Source organism: Erigeron canadensis, chromosome 7, assembly GCF_010389155.1.
Source record: "Erigeron canadensis isolate Cc75 chromosome 7, C_canadensis_v1, whole genome shotgun sequence".
NCBI classification, from domain to species: Eukaryota; Viridiplantae; Streptophyta; class Magnoliopsida; order Asterales; family Asteraceae; genus Erigeron; species Erigeron canadensis.
Genome location: NC_057767.1, coordinates 4,163,322 through 4,183,351, shown reverse-complemented (window position 1 = coordinate 4,183,351; position 20,030 = coordinate 4,163,322). Strand labels below are relative to the sequence as shown.

General features: G+C 32.8%; 2 protein-coding genes across 4 annotated transcripts; both read right to left on the bottom strand.

The window, feature by feature from the left end:
- Positions 1–6,455: 6,455 nt before the first annotated feature.
- On the bottom strand, positions 6,456–10,912 carry LOC122608424 (F-box/LRR-repeat protein At5g63520). 3 transcript variants are annotated; one of them, XM_043781531.1, is made up of 10 exons: positions 10,636–10,912; positions 10,421–10,528; positions 9,668–9,760; positions 9,421–9,564; positions 9,202–9,303; positions 9,074–9,113; positions 8,826–8,978; positions 8,475–8,659; positions 8,212–8,330; positions 6,456–6,992 (listed from the first exon to the last, which is right to left on the bottom strand). In XM_043781531.1, the coding sequence occupies exons 1-10, from the start codon at positions 10,837–10,839 to the stop codon at positions 6,569–6,571; spliced, it is 1,572 nt and encodes a 523-aa protein (XP_043637466.1). In that variant the 5' UTR covers positions 10,840–10,912; the 3' UTR covers positions 6,456–6,568. The 3 variants fall into 3 exon arrangements, with proteins under 3 accessions (XP_043637466.1, XP_043637467.1, XP_043637468.1); XM_043781532.1 differs by having other exon boundaries at positions 8,475–8,656; XM_043781533.1 differs by having other exon boundaries at positions 9,668–9,755; positions 10,636–10,716.
- A 3,410-nt stretch (positions 10,913–14,322) lies between these two features.
- Positions 14,323–18,943, bottom strand: LOC122608426 (UDP-arabinopyranose mutase 1-like). Its single transcript, XM_043781534.1, has 4 exons — positions 18,494–18,943; positions 15,988–16,238; positions 15,473–15,641; positions 14,323–14,868 (listed from the first exon to the last, which is right to left on the bottom strand). Exons 1-4 carry the CDS (start codon positions 18,815–18,817, stop codon positions 14,521–14,523), a joined length of 1,092 nt encoding a protein of 363 aa, XP_043637469.1. The 5' UTR covers positions 18,818–18,943; the 3' UTR covers positions 14,323–14,520.
- Between the last annotated feature and the right edge of the window lie 1,087 nt (positions 18,944–20,030).

Sequence of the window (20,030 nt, the reverse complement as noted above, 5' to 3'; positions counted from 1 at the left end):
TCACATTGAGCCTTTCATAACTTGTACACATGTGGTCAATTTTAACAACGTGATAGATTACATGAAAACTATGTAATTGTTGCATCATCAGAATTAATAAATACTTGATTTAGATTTAATTGTATATTTGTATACATACAATAACAATTAATGAAGGACAAAAGAAATGACTTCAACAATGCACATTATGATGCAAGTGATAATGTCATGATTCCGCACCACCACGAATCCACGATAGATTCAGTGTGATACCATACTATGATACTAAGCTTAATTGGCGTGATAAACGGGAATGAGCATTTCCACGCTGAGTATGTGTATGTGCTTGTTTTATTAGAGATAGTAAACATTAGTGTGATTCATTATTAATTAATCTAAGGTACTTTAATGTGATATTTAGTGTACAACTGTTTATATAGAAACCATGTTCAGTGTGGTCGGTGTAATTATTATCATTACTTGATTGATGTGCCTAAAAATCAACCTAAGAATATAATAATGACATTTGTAAGAATCAAGAGATAAGATAACTTAAAAAATAGAATTAATGGAATATACGTGTTAAAATTTTAAAGTTTTAGGTTGATTTTTAAAGTGTTTCTATCATTTTTCTAATGTTATATACAACTATCTACATTATTCCTAGACCACCATCAAGATAGCTAGACGTTTTGATATTTTAACAAGATATCTTAAGTTCAAAGCTCAATATATAAACATTTTGGAGGTAGCCATATGTTCATAGATGATATAACGATACCTGTATTTTTTTTAAGAGATACTCATGCTAAACCATGTACATTTTAAAACATAGACTCATCAGCAAAAGATAACTTAAACATGAAAAACCTTGTACATTTATTCTAAAACGTTACTAACAGTTACAATACATTCGACTATACCGGTATACCCTCGAAAACATTCGACAACGTACCCACAAAAATACACCATTCACAATTGAAATTGACTTATATCTATGTAGATATTATACAGATTTACAAACAAAAATAAAAAAACAAAGAGAGAAAAAAAAGGGTGGGGGTGAATAATGATGAAGTGGGATGGGGTGAAATGCATTAAAATCTAAAGAAAGATGCTCAAAGGAAGAAAGATGGAAAAGGTGAAGGAAAGGGAAATGATACCTTAACACTTTGGTGTCCATTTTAATGAATTCATTGGTCCTACTTTGCTACGTGTCATCATTTTAAGTCATGGCTCTGATTGCTTCTTGTTCGATCCTCCACTCATGGTACTTGCCTTATCATGGGCCCCACCTCACACACTGAAACAAAATGCCAATTGGCTTCTTGGTTTTGCAGACTGTACAACTTACTCATGCAGGGTCTATTTTTGGTATGTGTGTGAAGGTGGTGGGTTAACTCCATTGTTGTATTATCGGAAATTACTTGTTGGATAACTTGTCAATTTAAAAAGCCAAATTCCCACTATATTTCACTTTCCATTATTAATCTTTCAAACTTTAAGGAATACGTTCTGTTAATTTAATATGTATAAAAAAATTATATTTTTTATATTAAAAACACATTATTTAAATTTTATAATAATTTATAACTATTTAATACATCTTATATAAAGCAAGTTTGGTTGTGTATAGCTAAAATCTGACCAACCATTTTTTAAGGGACGAGCGTGGCAACTAATTTTTATCTTAGAAAAATGACCTTGGCAATACCCAACTAGATATCGATATCACATAATGGGGTATTTGTTATTGTTAATAACTTAATATTACACACCAATAAAACCGTTTAACCGTGTAAAATAAGTCATATCTATATAATAGTGTATTAGTATTGTTGCATCCATCACTTTCCTCGTAGGAATATGAAAAGCAATCAAAATGATCTCATCAGTCCTTGGACAATTACACATGCATTGTGGTTAAAGTATGTGAAATCCATTTATCCTGTGACTTTCCGTACAAAATTCTTGGTTGTACATCAAATTTTAAAGTAGTATACGATGGGTGACATTCGACAGATTATGTATTAAAGTATCTTTTACCAATAGATATTTTAGCGTTTTTAACACTTCCCAACTAACTTTGGGTGTAACTTCAAATCTTAAGCGCATCACACCACACCACCTAACAAACACACTACATCCGTAACAAATATAATACACACCATATTTTTATATTAAAACGAGCATGTTACCCGCGCAATGCAGCGGCAGTATTGGGAAAGACAATCTGCTTTATTAAGGATTTTAGATAGTTACGTAAGGAAAAAAAAAACAAAAAAGTCCAAGGGCAAATAAGGTATTTCAAAGACAGAAATATTTAATAGGAGGATTTGCTTTATTAGGGAGTAGAGATATAACGCATTTAACTAATTAATAAAAACATAAAAAATTTAAAAATCTAAAAATAAAAATAGACATTACAATATCTTTAAATGAAATAAACTACTAAAATATGTATACTTTAGTTGTGAACTTATCCAAATTTAATTGCCACTGAATAATTTCATTCAAGTTAAATTAAAAAAAATTCAATTATAAACATTTAAGTTGTCCAACAACAGAATTTTAATTTGTTTGACTTTTCTTTTGTCTCATTTCCAGCCAAACTCATTTATTAATTAAACCTTTGTTTTAACCAAAATTACAATTAATTTTTCATTTTACGTACATATCTTTTAGGGCACGTTTGGTTCACAGATTCTGATGGAATTGAAATTGAATTTCATTATGTGGTACGTTTGGTTATCAAAAGATGATGGAATTTCATTTCATTGGAATGTAAACATTACATCAAATGATGAAATTTTCATTCCTTGGGGTTATTGGATGGAATTTGATTTTTCCATTCTCTTGAATTTTAAGAAAATAAAAAACATTCCATCAAATTCCATTCCTTCATAATCTAATTATGTTGACAGATTTCATTCCTTACAAAAACATTTTGTGAACCAAACACGCCCTTAGTTTTCATATTCATAACCACGTGTACTTGAAAATGGATGTACTAGAATTCAACAACATTAAAAAACAAGAAATATAGAACATCACCACCACCCCATTTATTCTCCAAAGTCGACCAAAGGACGTCGGGCAATCCACCCCGCAACAACCCCAACATTGTAAATTTGTAATGGTACCACCCTACAACCAGGGACGGAGCCAGATATTTTATCGTAAGGGGGAAAATTCAAAACATTATATAGGAAAAAAGTTTTTGAATATAACGATCAAATTCCGATAAATTTATATACTGGCAAAATAATAACCATCCAATTACAACCAAAATGCAAACCCAAAAGACGACATAACGAACCAACTACAACTTCGTCGTATAACCAAAAGCACGAACTATTTACAAACTTAGGCGACCCATATAATATTATATTGTATCTACTCATCTTCATATAAAATCAACACAAGATAACAAATAATATGTTGTGTAGTGTGTTATGTGTGAGATTCCCCAAAACAGAACCCTCCTTCAGCTCTTCCAATCTATCATCACACTTTCATCTTTCAATCCAAACCAAAAGAAAATAAGAAACCCTAGTAATTAGGGAAAATATATATCGATAATTTTATTTAGATCAATAAATGAAAATATTACCTGTTGAAGAAGAAAAGATATATAGAGAAGGAAAATGGAGATTATCTGCTCATAGCTATTATCATTTAAAAATTGACATTTGGAAGATGGGATTGAAATCTTATGTCACTGATTGCATATATTTATTTTTTTTTGTGGGCAAATTTTCAAGTATACTTTAAATAAAAAAAATTACGTTGTGAAATAATTAGGGTGGGGGCAATTGCCCCCAATGCCCCATGTTGGAGTCGTGCCTACCTACAACACCGGCGTCGTATGTTTTCAGGCTGTCCCCACCAACTGCATTACAAAGGCTCTAACCGAATATTCATCTCTTATCACTTGGCAAACATTAGACGTTGAGTTAGCTAAAACAATAATAATGATAAAATAACCGTAGTAAAGTAAGAAAGTGCTAAATTTAAACTTCATAAAAAATTGATACGTACCAGTCCGAAAATAAATTTGCAACTTGTACTTTTTATACATTGTATTTTTAACACATACCATGGGTCATACATTACCCACTTTTAACTAATGTGAAATTTATGGTCGAACATAAATCAAAATTTGTGTGAAGATTATGGATTATTTATTTATTTTTTTACCATATAGCTTATTTTATACGGAGTAGTAAAAAAAGTGATACTCATCGAAGTGTATTAATTTGTATATGTAATCTATACTACTGTATAAAGCATTAACCTCTTTTTACTTTTTCAAGTTATAACTTTGAACTACTCAAAATATCTCTTTTCTTTATTCATTAATTTAAACATCTTTATCAAATATATATATATATATATATATATAATATACCCTTAAATCTCAATCACTCATTTTTTTCTCTGTTCTCCATAAATCATTTTAGGAAAAATGATCCGTACTGTAGACTTTACTTAAGCTTAGGTACTGCCACTTTAAAAAAACTTACAAATTAAACCTTTGAATTTGATAAACATACATGGTCCCCCCCTCCCCCCGAATTTTACATAACCTCCCCCTAAATTTTACATAATCCCCCCCTTGCTTTACCTAATATAGGTACCGCATACTTTACCTAACATTTCTCCATCATTTTATTCCTCTAAATCATTCAAAAACTTTTATCTTAAAAACCGTACATCGATAAATTATAAAAATTATATGGGTATTCTTAAAATTTTATGCTCTTTCATTAGGATTGTCATTCCATATACTTTCGACGACTTTTTAAATCTGAGGGCGGAGCCCATACGGTTAAGGCATTTGACTATCACACTCTATGACTTATCAACTCCTATGACCTATCACCCCACCATCTTACCGTCGCAACACGCGAGCACTTTCTCTCGTAAATTCTAAACGGAAATTTGAATTTATATGTAAGTAGACATCAAATGTGAGGAAAAATTATATTTAGATATGTAAAATACTATAAAACATATGTAGAAAAAAACATAATAAATATGCACGAGAATGACAAAGCTACATGGGCCCTTATTACCCATAGCAATTAAGTGACACGTTTTTACCCCAAAATTGATCAAAACTTTGATTTACATAAGTCCGAATATGTCCTTTGATTCTTTTGTTTCTCGATTGACAATATGATTAATTGTAATCCGTAACTTGTACCGGACTCACAGTTGCTTCTTCACATTCAATGATAGTCTTTATGTTCCAACAAATATAATTTTTTACTGATTTTTTGAATTTTCAAAAAAGTGAACCATAAAGTAAATACGTGTATCTATGTGTAAACGTAAAAGGTTTTTTCTGTTCGGGTTATCCGAGTATGACAAGCCCTTGTTACTTAGATGTACGGAACATAAGAGTTATACCAATGACCGATCTTGACTCCCAATAACCTAGGAAGGTTTCAAACCTGAGACCCTTTATGAGACAACATGACGTCCTACACTAGGTCACTTTGATGATGGTTTTGTTCAATGTGTCGTATTACATGAGTAGTTGAGTACCATGCTAGCAGTAAACAATAACATGACACGAAATGACTAATGAACTACAGCTTATCAAGCTAAATTGGTCCAACATCCACAACCAAGCCCCATATCTAAGACACTATTGCATTTGCAAATGTTTGTGTTCCTCGACCAGGAAGAGGGGGCCTGGCTAGCGTCAAGATAGTAGAGCCATTACATTCAGTTTACGTGCACACAGACCAAAGAAAGGGGGGAAAATAGTACTAACCTTTTTGGTGTAATCAAGATGGGAAGAAAGAATAACAAAGGTGTCATGTTTTCTTCACTTTCTTTCTTTTTTTTCTCCTCCTAATGATCAGATATCTACTACGAAAGCTTTTTGATCATAAAGTTTCTCTTAGTGAAAAAAAAAAATGTCGAAAACGTGAAACTACAATTCATTTATAGATAAACAAGTCACTTCAGGTTTTATTAAAAGTGTTAGAAATAAAAAGTCTGACTGAAATAAGAACTAGACTAATGCGCAGTGACATCAAAAAGCACAACGCAGCCTAGTTCGATTTACTAAAAGAAGTAGATAATTATGATAATAATAAACTGATTTTTATAAGAATCACAAAAGATGGACCAAAAAAATGTGTACAGGTTCAAGGTTGACCAGACCGGTTTTGTTTCAACCTGATAAAAAAGGTTTCTTGTTTACCCCATTAACCCATCCTGTATGACCTGTCCATTTTGCCACATCTCAGAGGTGATAACCTGTTTGTGATCATAATGGGTCACTGAAGCAACTGAGTTATGACCAAGTAGAAGAAGCAACAATCAATGTATCATTCTACCTTGGGACCGCTCTACGGACCAAACACAGGACCAGATTAAAGCAGGGTGAATGAATTGGTTATGGTCATCTATGGTTACTTGGAGCACTAGTACACTCAATGATCAAAGTACAATAGAAACACTCAAAAATACAAAAACTTTTAAAAAACTTGTTACACATACAAAATCCAAGTAAATCAACTCAAGTAACTAGATGGAGATTGTCTAGTTAAATATGTACAACAAAATCACCTTAGTTTCCGTTCGATGGAGTGTATGACATGACTAAATAGACGGCGCTGTAAACATGAAGGCAACAACGAATGGACTTTTGTTCTTGAGATCCTGTAACATAGGGGGTTAAATCACCACGTCCAATTTCACCGCCACAGAATGTCCCGCCAAATGTCACCCCAGGAAAATTTTCCAAAAACGGTGAGCTGTCAACGTTTGGCCGGCCAAAGAACGACTCACCTCGACCACAACAAGTGAAAATAAGACTGCCAAAAACCTCCCGCTTATTACCATCAGCGATGCTCGCTTCCTTGAAAGATCTTAACTGGTCAGATACATTGGAAATAGAAGATAGAGCAGTGGTGGAATCTGAGTGGTAAAAACGGAAGGTATCGCCTGTTTTAATGCCAATATCACCAACAAATAGATACTCCTGGTTATCCCTGCATGATAATGATAACAATACCCCACAATAAGCAGCTTCTAAAGAAGAGATCAAAAGCCAATACTCATAATAAAAGAGAAACATAAAACCAGCCATGCAGTTTGGTAACAGGCAACTTCGTATGGCTACCTCCACTCGTAAATTTTTTGTAACAGCCAACTGTGGATTACTAATAGAACTTTTCAAATAAAGCAAAGATTTATTTGGGTCATACGCATTAAGCATGGCCGGCTCCTAGCATAGGCAGGCTAGGCCCAAGCCTAGAGCCCATTAATCATAGGGGCCCAAAAATTGAGACATATAGCTTTGGGTTATAGTATTCTTTTCTCTCAGAAATTATGTGGCCCAAGTAATGTATAACTCTTTTCTCTTTGATTCTAAACTTCCAGGTACAGTATTTTTTTTTTTTTTTATGTTAACATATTGTATAATTGTGATGATACAAAGATTTAACATATTATATTATTGTTTTTTATTTAATTTATTGATTATAATTTGAGGGCCCATTTTTTCTTTTTGCCGAGGGCCTTATTTCTTTAAAGCATTCTTGGAGACGGCCCTGTAGCATTAAGCTTCATTTTGGGGAACTATGGGACCCATTTAAAATGTTACTCTTTACATACTTCTTATCTCACTTATTTGAACTTATAGACATAAAACATAAACTAGTAAATCGGTCAAAGAATTAAAGAGAAAGAAGACACTCTTATCACAGCTCATGTATAAGCATAAAATGAGCAGAAAACTGTGTTTCACAAATCACAAGCTCATATCCTGAGATGTGAACTATGGTAAGTTGACTATGTTATAACTGATGACATACGTAGACTTGTAGAGGCCAAACAAAAAGAAATTAATAGGTGGAAAATGAGGGACTAGGTAGGTTGGTAACAGGCCGGAACAGGTTTGAGGTGAAACAAATTTTTGTATCAGCTGGGTTGAGCCGCTGACCTTTTACTGTTCATTATTGGAAAAAGTTGACACACGATACATGATTCCAATGTTATTATACGATAAAAATATACTTTAAAAAAAGTGATTTAGTAGAGTCAGAACATCAAAATTAGACTTTCAACTTTTAACCCGATCCCCTTTCGGCAAAACTTTTTGATTCCACACTTAATAATTACCCAGACTGAGTAGCTGACCTGTTCATACATAAATGGGTTGAAATGGCCGTATCTGCATATGAAACAACAACAGGAATGTTCACTTACCCCAAAACTTCATGGAATGCCAGGGAAGTTATCCATCCCAATTTCTCCTTCCCAACGGAGCATTTTCTTCTCTTTGTTACCCCGATGTAGAAAGTAGGAAACTGAATCCGGTCACCTAACTGTTATAACAGCAGTCATAAGGAATTCAATATCAAAAATACAACTAAAGGACTAATCATAATTCATACGACTTTGGAGAACAAAGAATGGTAAATATTGTATTCACAAGCAAAACACGTTAATTAGAATGAAGCGTAGCATACTTCGTCATAAACTTGACTCAAAATAGTTTCACCATCAAGATTCTCACGCGATCCATCTCTTCTTGCAGTGAGCCAAGTCAAAGAATCATGCGGTTTCTCTCTAACAGATGCTGCCTTGTATGTGGGGCCAATGGGCGACAACCCACTTGATAATATAGCATGAAACTGAGTTTGTCCGGTACCTACTAAAAAATCATACTAATTATTCAAAACCGAGAGAAATCAACCTTGAAATGCAATAGATGAATATATACTTGCAAAATGAAAATGGATCTGGTTGATGACTATTGATGATGCTTCTGAATGTCTAACTTTAGCCACTAAAAGAAAGTAGTTTCGTTTTGGATTTACCTGGAGATCTGTTCTGATCGAAAGCAAATACCAATGCAACAGCCACAAATATTTGTTCATCTGAGATGGTCGTATTCTTAGAATTTTCACTGCGATGTATGAACTCACAGCCACCATCACCAACAATGACCGTATCTGGAGACATGGCATAGTCTACAATAATGAAACCAATAAAAGTAGTTGTATACATCAGCAACTCAGCATAAGAGAGCAAGACACTCATGGTGTTTCCAAATTTAAAGACTCACCCAACTTTTCCATAACGGATTTCACACCTACGTCAGGTTGCTGTTAATAAATTCACCAGGATCTTGTCAAACAACATCAAAACACATTTCTAGCAACATATATGCCAAAAAAATGAGTAACCACTCACATTGAATACTATTATGGCAGCAGGGGATGTACGTCCTGAAATAGAGGTGGAAAACTCCCTAATGTCCATCACAAATTTGTCAACCATGACAACGTGTGGTTCCTAATAGATGCATGCACACTAATATAAGCCAAAATCGAAAGAAATACAATCACACTTATATTTCTTAGGTTAGCATGATGACTGCAAGTGTAATGCTTAGTTGAACAATATTTTTACCTCAGCTTGTTTTAGAAGTGGGATTGCTTCAACTTTTAGCCCAGGAACAAATCCAACTGTCAACATAACTGCTCTATTTGCACTATCAGATACACCGTGATTTTCCCCTGGATCATCATCTTCCTCCGTAACTTCCCATTGAATCTGCAGATTAATAAAAATCATTACTTTCTTGTAACTAAACAATAACAACAGTTAAACATACTGTTGAAAAAAACCTATTCACAAGCAGAAAACAGTAGTAAACCTCTTTGAATTCATCAGAAAACGCATTCCTTCCGATAATTCCAGAGGGATCATTTGTAATGACTGGAACTTTTGAGCCTAGTTTTGCACTGATCTGCATATCATTCATACTATCAATAAAACTTTTTCAAAACAGAGTTTGTACGGTTCATAGTTCCATCTAATATCATTGTAAGTAATGAGCTGTTTATTGTAACGTTTCGATGCAACAAACCTTTAGTCAGTGACCAATATGAATACTTATAGCTTACATAGAACGTTAGTTGCAGACATTGGTAACGAAACACTAAAAATTTGTACAATGACAAATTGGCGAAAGTTGCTTAAATTTTGGTGCTTTCATAATATTCAAGTCCAAGACGTAAATTAGAACAAGAAAAAAAAAAGACATTTCATTCATATTTGTGACACAAAAATGTAACTAACATTAACCGAAATAGTCATTGTATGCATTATGCAACGAACTACTATTTTATCAAAAAATTTAATCTTTTCTATATAACAAGATTTTATTGTGTCACCAATGTACGCAAGTGAGACCTTCTATAACATTATTAATGATGTGGCGCGATTCGCCACATCATTAACTAACCTTACATAGAAGGTTACCTGCATACATTGGTGACGGAAAACAATCTTGTTATATCGAAAAGGTTAAATTTTTTAAATAAGAATAGTTCATTGGATAAAAAAGATAACAACTTTGGGCAAAAGTAATAAACTTTTGTAAGCATAAGTAAAAAAGAAAACATACAAGTTGGTGGGCAAGGCGGAAATCAAAGTAGGGACCAACAGAAGCAATAGCGAAATGAGGCCGAATCGGACCGGATAATACTTTACCCACCACATCTTCAACTGCAACCTAATAAATACATAAAAATTAAATAACATAAGTTATATAAATAATTGAAATTGGAATGGTATATATATATATATATATGTATGTATGTATAGTTGTTGGTCTATTACGTTGAGAGAAGAATGAAAGGAACAGGCGGAGGAGAGTTTAGGGCGTAGAAGGAGACGATCACAAACGAGATGCCAAGAACGATTGACGCAAGCAGCAAAGGCGAAAGAGGTGGCTGGAAGTCTGCTGACGATGTTTTGAAGAAGGTCTTCTCCGATGAGATCAATTGTTGATGATGGGTGTGACGATGGCCTTGATGATTCCATTGGTGGTGGACTGGTGGTGGTGGTGGTGGTGGTGGCTGTGTGATTGTTTTCAAGGAATTTTGAGGTTGAATATATATTTTTGGGGGGGTTTGGTTATTGTTTTTTTTGTTTTTTTTTATGTTTTTTTCTCTTAAAATATACTCTATATGATCAATTTTAATTGTGTTATTTTTATTGTTTAAGTATTTTTCTTTCGACTTTAACCGTGAATATCTTTATTTGTGTTATATATTAGTTGATGAAAATTATATCAATGAAAAATACATTTAAAACTTAATCAATTCATATATGTTATATCAAGTGTTATATAATACAAACAAAAATATTTACGGTTAAAGTTATAAAAAAAAACTCAAAAAGTCAAATAGCACACTTAATATGGGAAGGAGGAAGTATGTAGTTAAAAATAGAAAAGAGTGTATATGACAAAATGAGTTTTAGATAAAGACACTGATATTCGTACCATAAAAATTAATAAACCTATCACAAATATGCATTAAACACTTGTACAGTATGTTATATAATTTATACTCTGTGGTAAATGTATCAATTTTGGTGATATTGGTATCACCATTCTTTAGATAAGTATATTAAGTAGTGATGCATATAATGATATTGTGTTTGAAAAAAAAAATTATGACACATTGTGTGGGCTTGTTTTGTTTTATGATTTTTTTTAATTTATATTTTGTTTTTTCCCTTGAAATAAATGAGGTTAAAATTTAAGAAGTTATTTAAATTTTTGGTTTTTAAACTAAAATAAGGGTTTGTAATACAACATGACAAAGTGAGTTTTAGAAGTAGAGATATATATAACGACATTCTGTGAAAAAATAAAAAAATTGTTTGTTGTAACATATGAAGTTTTAAAAAGATATAATAAATTAACATTTATTGTACATTTGGTTTTAAAGTATTTTTTTAAAGGTGTGTAACAATTGTTTTAACTGAGTCCGTGCTAGAGAACCTCATCACCGTCAATATCTTGTAGGACGAAAAACCTCCCAATTAAACTATCTAAATGTACAACATTTAATTAGAATAAACTTATGCCCCCTTAGCAAGATTCAAAGTTGTGAGATGCCTTATATCATTGAGCAATTTATTCGTTGTTATTTTAAATTTAGAAATACAGTATTTAACTAGTTGAAATTGTTATTGGATTGAGTATTTTATAACCCAAAATTAAAGAGGAATGACACTTTGAAAAAGTAACACTTTTTTTTTCACACATATACTCCACTTATATCTCTTTTTTTCCTTCATTTTCATCTTTTTATTCTTTTGTGTGTTCGTATCTCTCGTTAAATAAAATTAAACAAAAAATATCATAATAATAATAACATTTAACAAATTTCTACTTTTTTTTAAAATACGGGATAACCCCAAGGGGTTGTGGGTTTTTCTACCAACGCTTTGATCCGGCTTTACCCAACCTTTTCTGGTTCACCCCAACATTCCTTACTTGTCCGACTATTGCTGAGCAGTTTTTGAATATTAAAATGGACCTCCTCAAAAGGTAATTTTAATGTAGCCGATTTCCCTTTTTCTCTAGCTAATTGTCCACCCTTTCCAAGTGTGATTTTTATGTTATGTATGTTTGTGCCTAAGTGCATATCGGTTTTCTTTTTTATTAATCAAAACCCACCTATCAAGGAAAATTTGAAGTTTGAGGTGTATGTATATATGTGTGTCGAAAATTATAACAAAAGTGGAAGGAGAAAACTTATGAATATCTAATTTTTCATCTTATATTATTCATTTAAGGTATGACTTAAATTATTGTTAGAGTTAATTGTACAAATCATCCTTGTGGTTTGCACATTTTTATGGCTTTTATCTCTCTAAGGTTTTTTAGTAAATTTCGTTATTAAAGTAAACATTTTTAACACTTTACATCCTTTTGAAGATTTTAATGTGTTAAAAAAGTTTGTACACTTTTCGTGTTTTTCATCTCTCAAAAGGATATAAAGTGTTAAAAAAAAATTACTATAAAGACGAAATTCATTAAAACAAACTTACAGGGATGAAAACCACAAAAATGTGCAAAACACAATCATAGATTTGTGCAATTAACTCTTATTGTAATTACTCGAAGTAAGGTCCAGTAATTCAATGGATTTGAGAGTTTTCATTAAAATGGGTTATTTTGATCAAATTCAAGGGTTCTTCGTACTTTGACAAATTTTTTTATATAGCGATTCATAATAATTATGTTCTAGGAATTATTTGTTTTTTGTATTGTTTAGCAAAACCTTTTCACAATAAAATTCAAATTCAAAAAAATGTATATATAAAATGTCATATTTAGAGGGAACCGTTGTTGAATTGAAGCATATATCAATCAAAATTTAAATATGAGATCAAGTGAACCAAGTTTGAAATTCGAAAATCATATACGGGCAGTTTAGAAAATCCGGAAAGAATCTCAACTAAAATGTCTTTTAAAAAAGTTAATCTCATCATTATGCTTAAAAACAAATCAGCCCCACATCACCATGAAAAGAACAACATCAAAAACATTACTTAAAGCACTTCAAGATAACAAAGAAAACGAACAACTTCAAAAACAATACCAATATCTTGAAATGGAATGGGATTCCATCAAACAATCGTTTTCAACATCCACCCGAAGGAGTTCAGTCAGCGTCGTGGATGAAAACATGTTCTTTCAAATGTACGAAAATTCTCCAAAAGAACTAATGTCAACGTTACAAAACGAAAACTCGCCTTTGGAACAATGTGATCTAGCCGCCGTTGAGATAGTTCAACAACGAGCGGCAGATTTTGATAATGGTAGGATTAAGGGAAGGAGACTATTTGAAGACTCGGATGTGGATTCTGATGAAGATGTGAAAATACGTGACGAATGTTTGGATATGGATGAAAAAAGTGAAGTTAGTACGCAGTGTTCTTATCAAGGTGTTGAAAAATGTGACGAGAATAATGATAAGGTCTGTATGGGTTCTCCGCGGTCTGATGTGATGGTGGAAAAGGATGTGATGGTGGAAAAGGATGTGACGGTGATGGTGGCAGCGAAAAATGCTCACATAGGTGGACCCCGGGTGCATGGTAGTGTTGGGAAATTTATGTTTTTTGTACTTATAATGTTGTTTGCATTTGGTGGTGTTGTGTTCAAGTGTAGTGGTCAAGATGAACAAGTTTTAGTACCAACATGAAATAAAACCATTGGGTGTATTAGATTTTATGTGTCTTGTTCTTTTGAATTACATCTCTTGGTAACAAACTATAGTCTCATAGTGCAATGAATCAACATTCTGTATGCTGATTGACTTCTTTTCAAATTTAAGTTTGTTCCTACTTTCTGCTGTTAAGTAGCGTTGCGTTTTTATAACCAATTATGCGATTTTAGGCCTAATTTGGCTAAGCAGTTTTTCAGGGTCGGAAACACCTACAGAAAATGCATTGTAGATTTGTAGCGCTATCTTTTGAATGTTGTTTTACTACATAGAGACACTGTAATAGCCATAACTAGAATCATAAGTTACATCTCTGTAATATACTCCATAAAGAGTCTACACAAAGCCGGTGAAATATTATTCTGAAAACAAAATATTGTTTCAACAATAAAGAAGACTAAAAATAGGGAGCAAATGCAGGTAGACGTTATTTGATTGCACGTCTCTACTTGGGTTTTTTCTTTTTTTTTTGAACTGCTCTCTACTTGGGTTTAGAAGGCTCAATCTTGACCGTGGCTGCATCATCAGTTGATGGGTTGAGCTCATTCCAAGCATCGATCCATATAGTCATAGCATCCCCAAGCTTCTCAAAATAAGGATCAATCGGGCCAAGTTTCTCCTTCACAAGCTCTGAGAGGACAAGGTAGCATTCTTGTGGCGTCTTGCATTGTTTCGGGAGAGTGACTTTTTGAAAAAATGGGATGATGTCTTCTTGCCAATAGATGCCTTTGTATTCTTTCTTTAAATTGACAAATGGGTTGCTGGCTTTGCTATGCCAAATGTATGGCAATCCTGTTTTCACCCCTAGCCCCAAATGGTCACATATTACCTGCAAGTTCACAATAATTTGGTCAATACAACGATTTCAAGACTAAATCAAAGCGATTGAATATGGACCCAAACAGCTATAGAATCGGCTAAACCCATGATAAAAGTTATATAATCACATGACATGTCGCATGTGAGGGGCAAAAATGTCCAAGATTCAAGCAGGAGACTTTTATATATCTCCTCTTATGTCAGTTTGGATTGTGAAATTTGTACAAGTCTTTAACCGATAGTTGGGCCTCAGGTTAAAACGATCAAATGTAATGCAAATTGATTATCATTTAGATGGCAACTTCAACGTGTCTATGTTAACGAGGTATAAACTTTAAAGCTTATCATTTCGATCAGTTTAACTAATCTTAGAACCTAACCCGCCTAACCACCCCGTTTTGCCACATACAATTTTCTATCAGAGTTACTGATGTCAAAAACTATTTCATACTTTTTGCTGCATACAATTTTTTCTTTCTTCCCTTTTATTTCTTTTTCGTTTTGGATTTTATTTTTCTTTCTTTCGTGCAAGTTTGCTGGTTCATTAATTTGAGGTTTCAAGTAGAAAGGATTGTTCACTTCTATGTTTTTGAAACAATGAAAGACAGCTTTACCTTAGCACACCATCCAGCCCACATGTCATCATACCGACCAATAGGCTGACCGTCTCCCATAAGCCCAAAATACATGGCGGGTCCGATGAGTTCCCTGTGGAAACCAAGGTTCATCCCACACATAGGGAAAAGGGTCTCTTTCGGGATGGTCAAAACAGCATCCACATACCTGCAAATTTCCAAGCATTTAAGTAATTAGAAACATGTGTTTATGGGTGTTTAGAGTGTAATTCAACTGTAATGAAACGCAGAATGTTTGATATGTTTCTGCTGTTAAAACTCATAATCATCAGATTACCATTTGCTTAACAAACCATATACTAAAATGACCAAAAAAGAAAACTTCTGTGATAAAAATATAGAAAGGTCGTGTGAAACGAGACTTTTAAAAGGGGCAAGTATGTGATCAGCTGCACCGCATGAGACTCATTATATGAATACAATAATCAGGAACACAATCTTATTATCTAAAGTCTAAACATTAAAAAATAAAGTCAAAAAGCAAAGAGTAGGACCTGGTGTTGCGCTCACGTGGCTTTACAAGCTGAGTAGGAGCATCATAGTCAGGAATGTTGAGCCAAAGTCCATGAGAGATGGCTGTGGGGGCACCTTCCCTCAAACTGAAGGGATATCCCCTGACAAAATCAGCGCCTTCCCTATATGGATCATACAATGTGTTGAAGAAAAAGGGTGTCGACGGTGTCAACAAGTTGTGGATGTGTTGTGCCAAGGCATTGATCTCTTTCCCGGTTGGATCCTTAGCAACCTTCATTTGAACATATGAAACTCAAAATTTGTGCACATAACAAGTTACACATTTGATATAAATCGCTAAATGGTTTACTACTTGTATTCATTTTTCTATAAGATGTAAACAGACTCCATAAATGAAAATAGTAATGATGAAAACAAATAGGACACAAAAACCTTAGCATGTATTAGAAAAAGTTTAGCATGTGAAAAGATACAAAACTTCTACAGATGGGAGAGTTTGCACAAACGGGCCTCTGCCTGAGACCGGGTCATAAACCCAACCCCAAAAAGCCCAAATAAGGCAAGTTCCGAACATGGCGTGCTACAATCATGCTTATGCATGTATTGTACCAGTTTTTTTTTTTAAATCGAGAATGCTCTGGCTAGAGTGCGCCAGTGCGGTCCTAAGCTTGGTTACGCTGAGAGCATTGAAAAGCGTATAGGCCCGACTTCTGTGCAACTTTAAGTGGGAATCTGATAAAAAGGTTTTCTTTAGAGATGCTATAAAATAACAACAATAATTGCAGAGAAAATTTTTAATACCCTATGCACTTTCCGGTTCTGTATTGGAGATGGAATTCTATATAAACCATTCACTATACCCCAAAAGAACCCAATTCTGTAAACAACATCAAGAAAGAATGAAGGGGAATCGTATATAGATAATAATATAATACTACTCGTATTTGTTTTGGTAAATAAGCTCTCCAAGAACTTGAACCCACTTGGATCACATCTAGTCAAACAGAAGCACGTCGACAATCAATGAAACAAAATGCATATTGGGCTGAAAAAATATGGGTTTTTTTTTTTTTTTTATAATCTTTTCGATGTCCCAGTTAAGCCACATACATTCGAGTCATAAAGACTCAGACTCATCATTCTTGGGTATCCTGTACAAGGAAAACCTCATACATTAACTCGTGTATCTTTCCCACTTATAAGAGACTCAGAGTAGCATTCTGATACACTTAAAAGTTGCAACTAAGTTTTCTTATATTTTTTCATTCTCAATTTATTAAAATGGGGGGGAAAAAATGCTAAGCAAACTTATTTGATCATCAAATGCCAATATACAAAATAGTGTAACAACTAACAAGTCATTGGAGGCAAGCAAAAAATTTGCCTAAATGGTTAGTATTAGTTTTCGTTATACAAACATCTTACCTAGTGGCTTTTCTCTCAATGGTATTAGACTATTGATCGTTAAACTATTATTTACATTGTCATATGATACTAGAAAAATCCATTTACAATAGTTTATCAACCTGACCATTAAAAAAAAAAAACAGATTGGAACAGTTAAAATTGTAGTACTACTTTTCATATTGCCGAATCACTATTATTGGTCAGTGACTGGTATATTGGGTTAATTTTAACTTTCTAACTGGGCCATAAAAAGTCATAACCACTTATCAAAGGTATGCAATTCCATCATAACAATTTTTATATCGCATACAAAATTGCTAAGAGTGTCCGGTATGGGCCTATCCACCCCAGTGTCGAAGGCCTACCTTCGAGATGGTGGTGTCAACCATTACAAGGCCGCTGTTGAACTCTGTGGTCGTTAGGGTCGTCTACGCACGTGGGTGTGTCGACATCGGAGGAGATTTAGGGTCGTTAAGGCATTGTGTAGTTTAGGTTTTCGGTATTACGGCATTGTGTAGTTTAGTTCAGTCAACTCAAGATGTTTAGGTAATTGGTTCTTCCCAATTTGGGTTAATAGACTTATCTTAAATTAATTTAAATATCCAATTAGTATTTTGAGAGCCATAGGAAGAAAAAAAGGAAAAATATTACTTTTGGGCCCATACACCGGCAAGGACACGGTTAACAATACATCATATCCCCACCTACTTTCGTCTAACATTCAACATGTGTCCCATCTTACTAAATTAATTTCACTTGTCTTCGTCGACATTTCTTTCTTTGAAACATTTTATTGACGATTAATGTTATTTAAAAAAAAAAATCATACATACACGATACACCGACGTCACGCTAATCTTTATATCGTGAAATTTCAAATTTTGGAAACAATAAAATTATCAAACTAATCTTTTAATAAACACTAATACTAGCTAGTGGCAGGCTTTATTATTAACATATTAAAATATGATAAATAAAAGTTTAAAAAAAAAGCATAGGTTAATCTTTTAAAAACATTTTTTTAATATTATAAATCTCATGATTAACAAACCTTATTAAAGAAGAAAAAAGTCAAAAACTAAAAAGAGATGAAGAAAAAAGAAAAAAAAAAAGACTTACAAAGCAATCATCATCAATGGTAAAGATATACTTCTTCTTAGAAACAAGGAATCCAAAGCATCTACAAGCAGAATCTTTAAAAGAAATACAACTAGATTTTGGGCCCAAGATTCTGTTAATATCGTTACGATTATATAATTCATAATCAAAACCTTGAGGAACATGAATCTTTTTGTTTGGATCACCATCTTGTACTATGATAAGATGATATGGTTGGAAAAACTGTCTCCATTGTTCTAGGAAGTCAAGGTTTCTTATTGTTGGGATCACTATGTCAAGTTCATTGACTAAAGGTGGTGCAACTACACTTGCCGGAATTGACATGATGGTTGTTGATTAGTTGTATAGTGTGTGTTGAGTGTGAAGGATATTTATGAGAAAATAATGTGTATAGATTTGTATATAGAGAGAACAATAATGCGTATGTATAGATTTGTATATTGTTGAAAATGAGAAAAATATATATGTTTCGTATAGACGTATAGTGAAAATAATAATAATTGAAGTGTTCCAAGATGTAGAAATGAGAAAAGATTGAATGTGGGTCACATGGATGATGGTGTGTTTACTTGTTTACTTGTCTACTTGTCTATGAATAGAATAGGAGATTTTTCTCATAAGAGTACTGAAAATCATATACGCTTTTAACTTTTAAGAGTATAGTCTAAATATAGTCTTAAAATAAAAGATAAGAATATGTTGATTTTTTTTTATTATTATTATTTTTTGGTATTTACATATTTCATTATCTTGTAGTTAAATTATTTTTAGTCCTACTTATTTAAAAAGATATATCATTTCCTGTTACTAACATGAGTTTTTTTTTATTTTGAGTACCATTTTTTTTTGTAAAAAACATGAGAACTATTAAATTATATATTTGTTCACATGTTTTTTTGTTCATTCATATGTAAAATGATATAAAAATGTATGTTGTAGAAAAAACTTTTAGAAAAACCTTCAAAGTAGTCTTTTATGAACTTGCGAATAAGTTGTTCACATTTTCTGTTCACATGTGACAAACGACTATATATAAGGTTTTGAAAAAAAATTTCTTCTGCAACATATATTTTTATAACATTTCACATGTGAATAAACAACAAAAACATGTGATCCAATATAAAATTTAAGAGTTCTCACGATTCTTAAAAAAAAATGGGTTCTTAAAATAAAGGTCCTAATAGTCTAATGGAGTAATAATTTAGCTGCCTCAAAATTAAAATTAATATGCTCATCATTTGCTCTTTAAGCCCAAACTTTAGTGGCCCATCAGTAGCACAAGACCATTGGCAAATTACTAACATTTAAGCCCACTAAAGTTAACCCAAAAGTCTATAGAGTGTAGACCTATATATTAGTTTTCAAAGCACCGGAAAATCTTCAGTCTACAAAAATTAACATTTACATGAGCCACAATTAATTTACATGTATGGTCAATATATGATCGAAGTTTTTCTAAACAATATGTAATGCATCTTGTATCCTTTTCTAAAATAACATGTGAGGCAAGTATTTAAAACTTTATAATTCTTTTTTA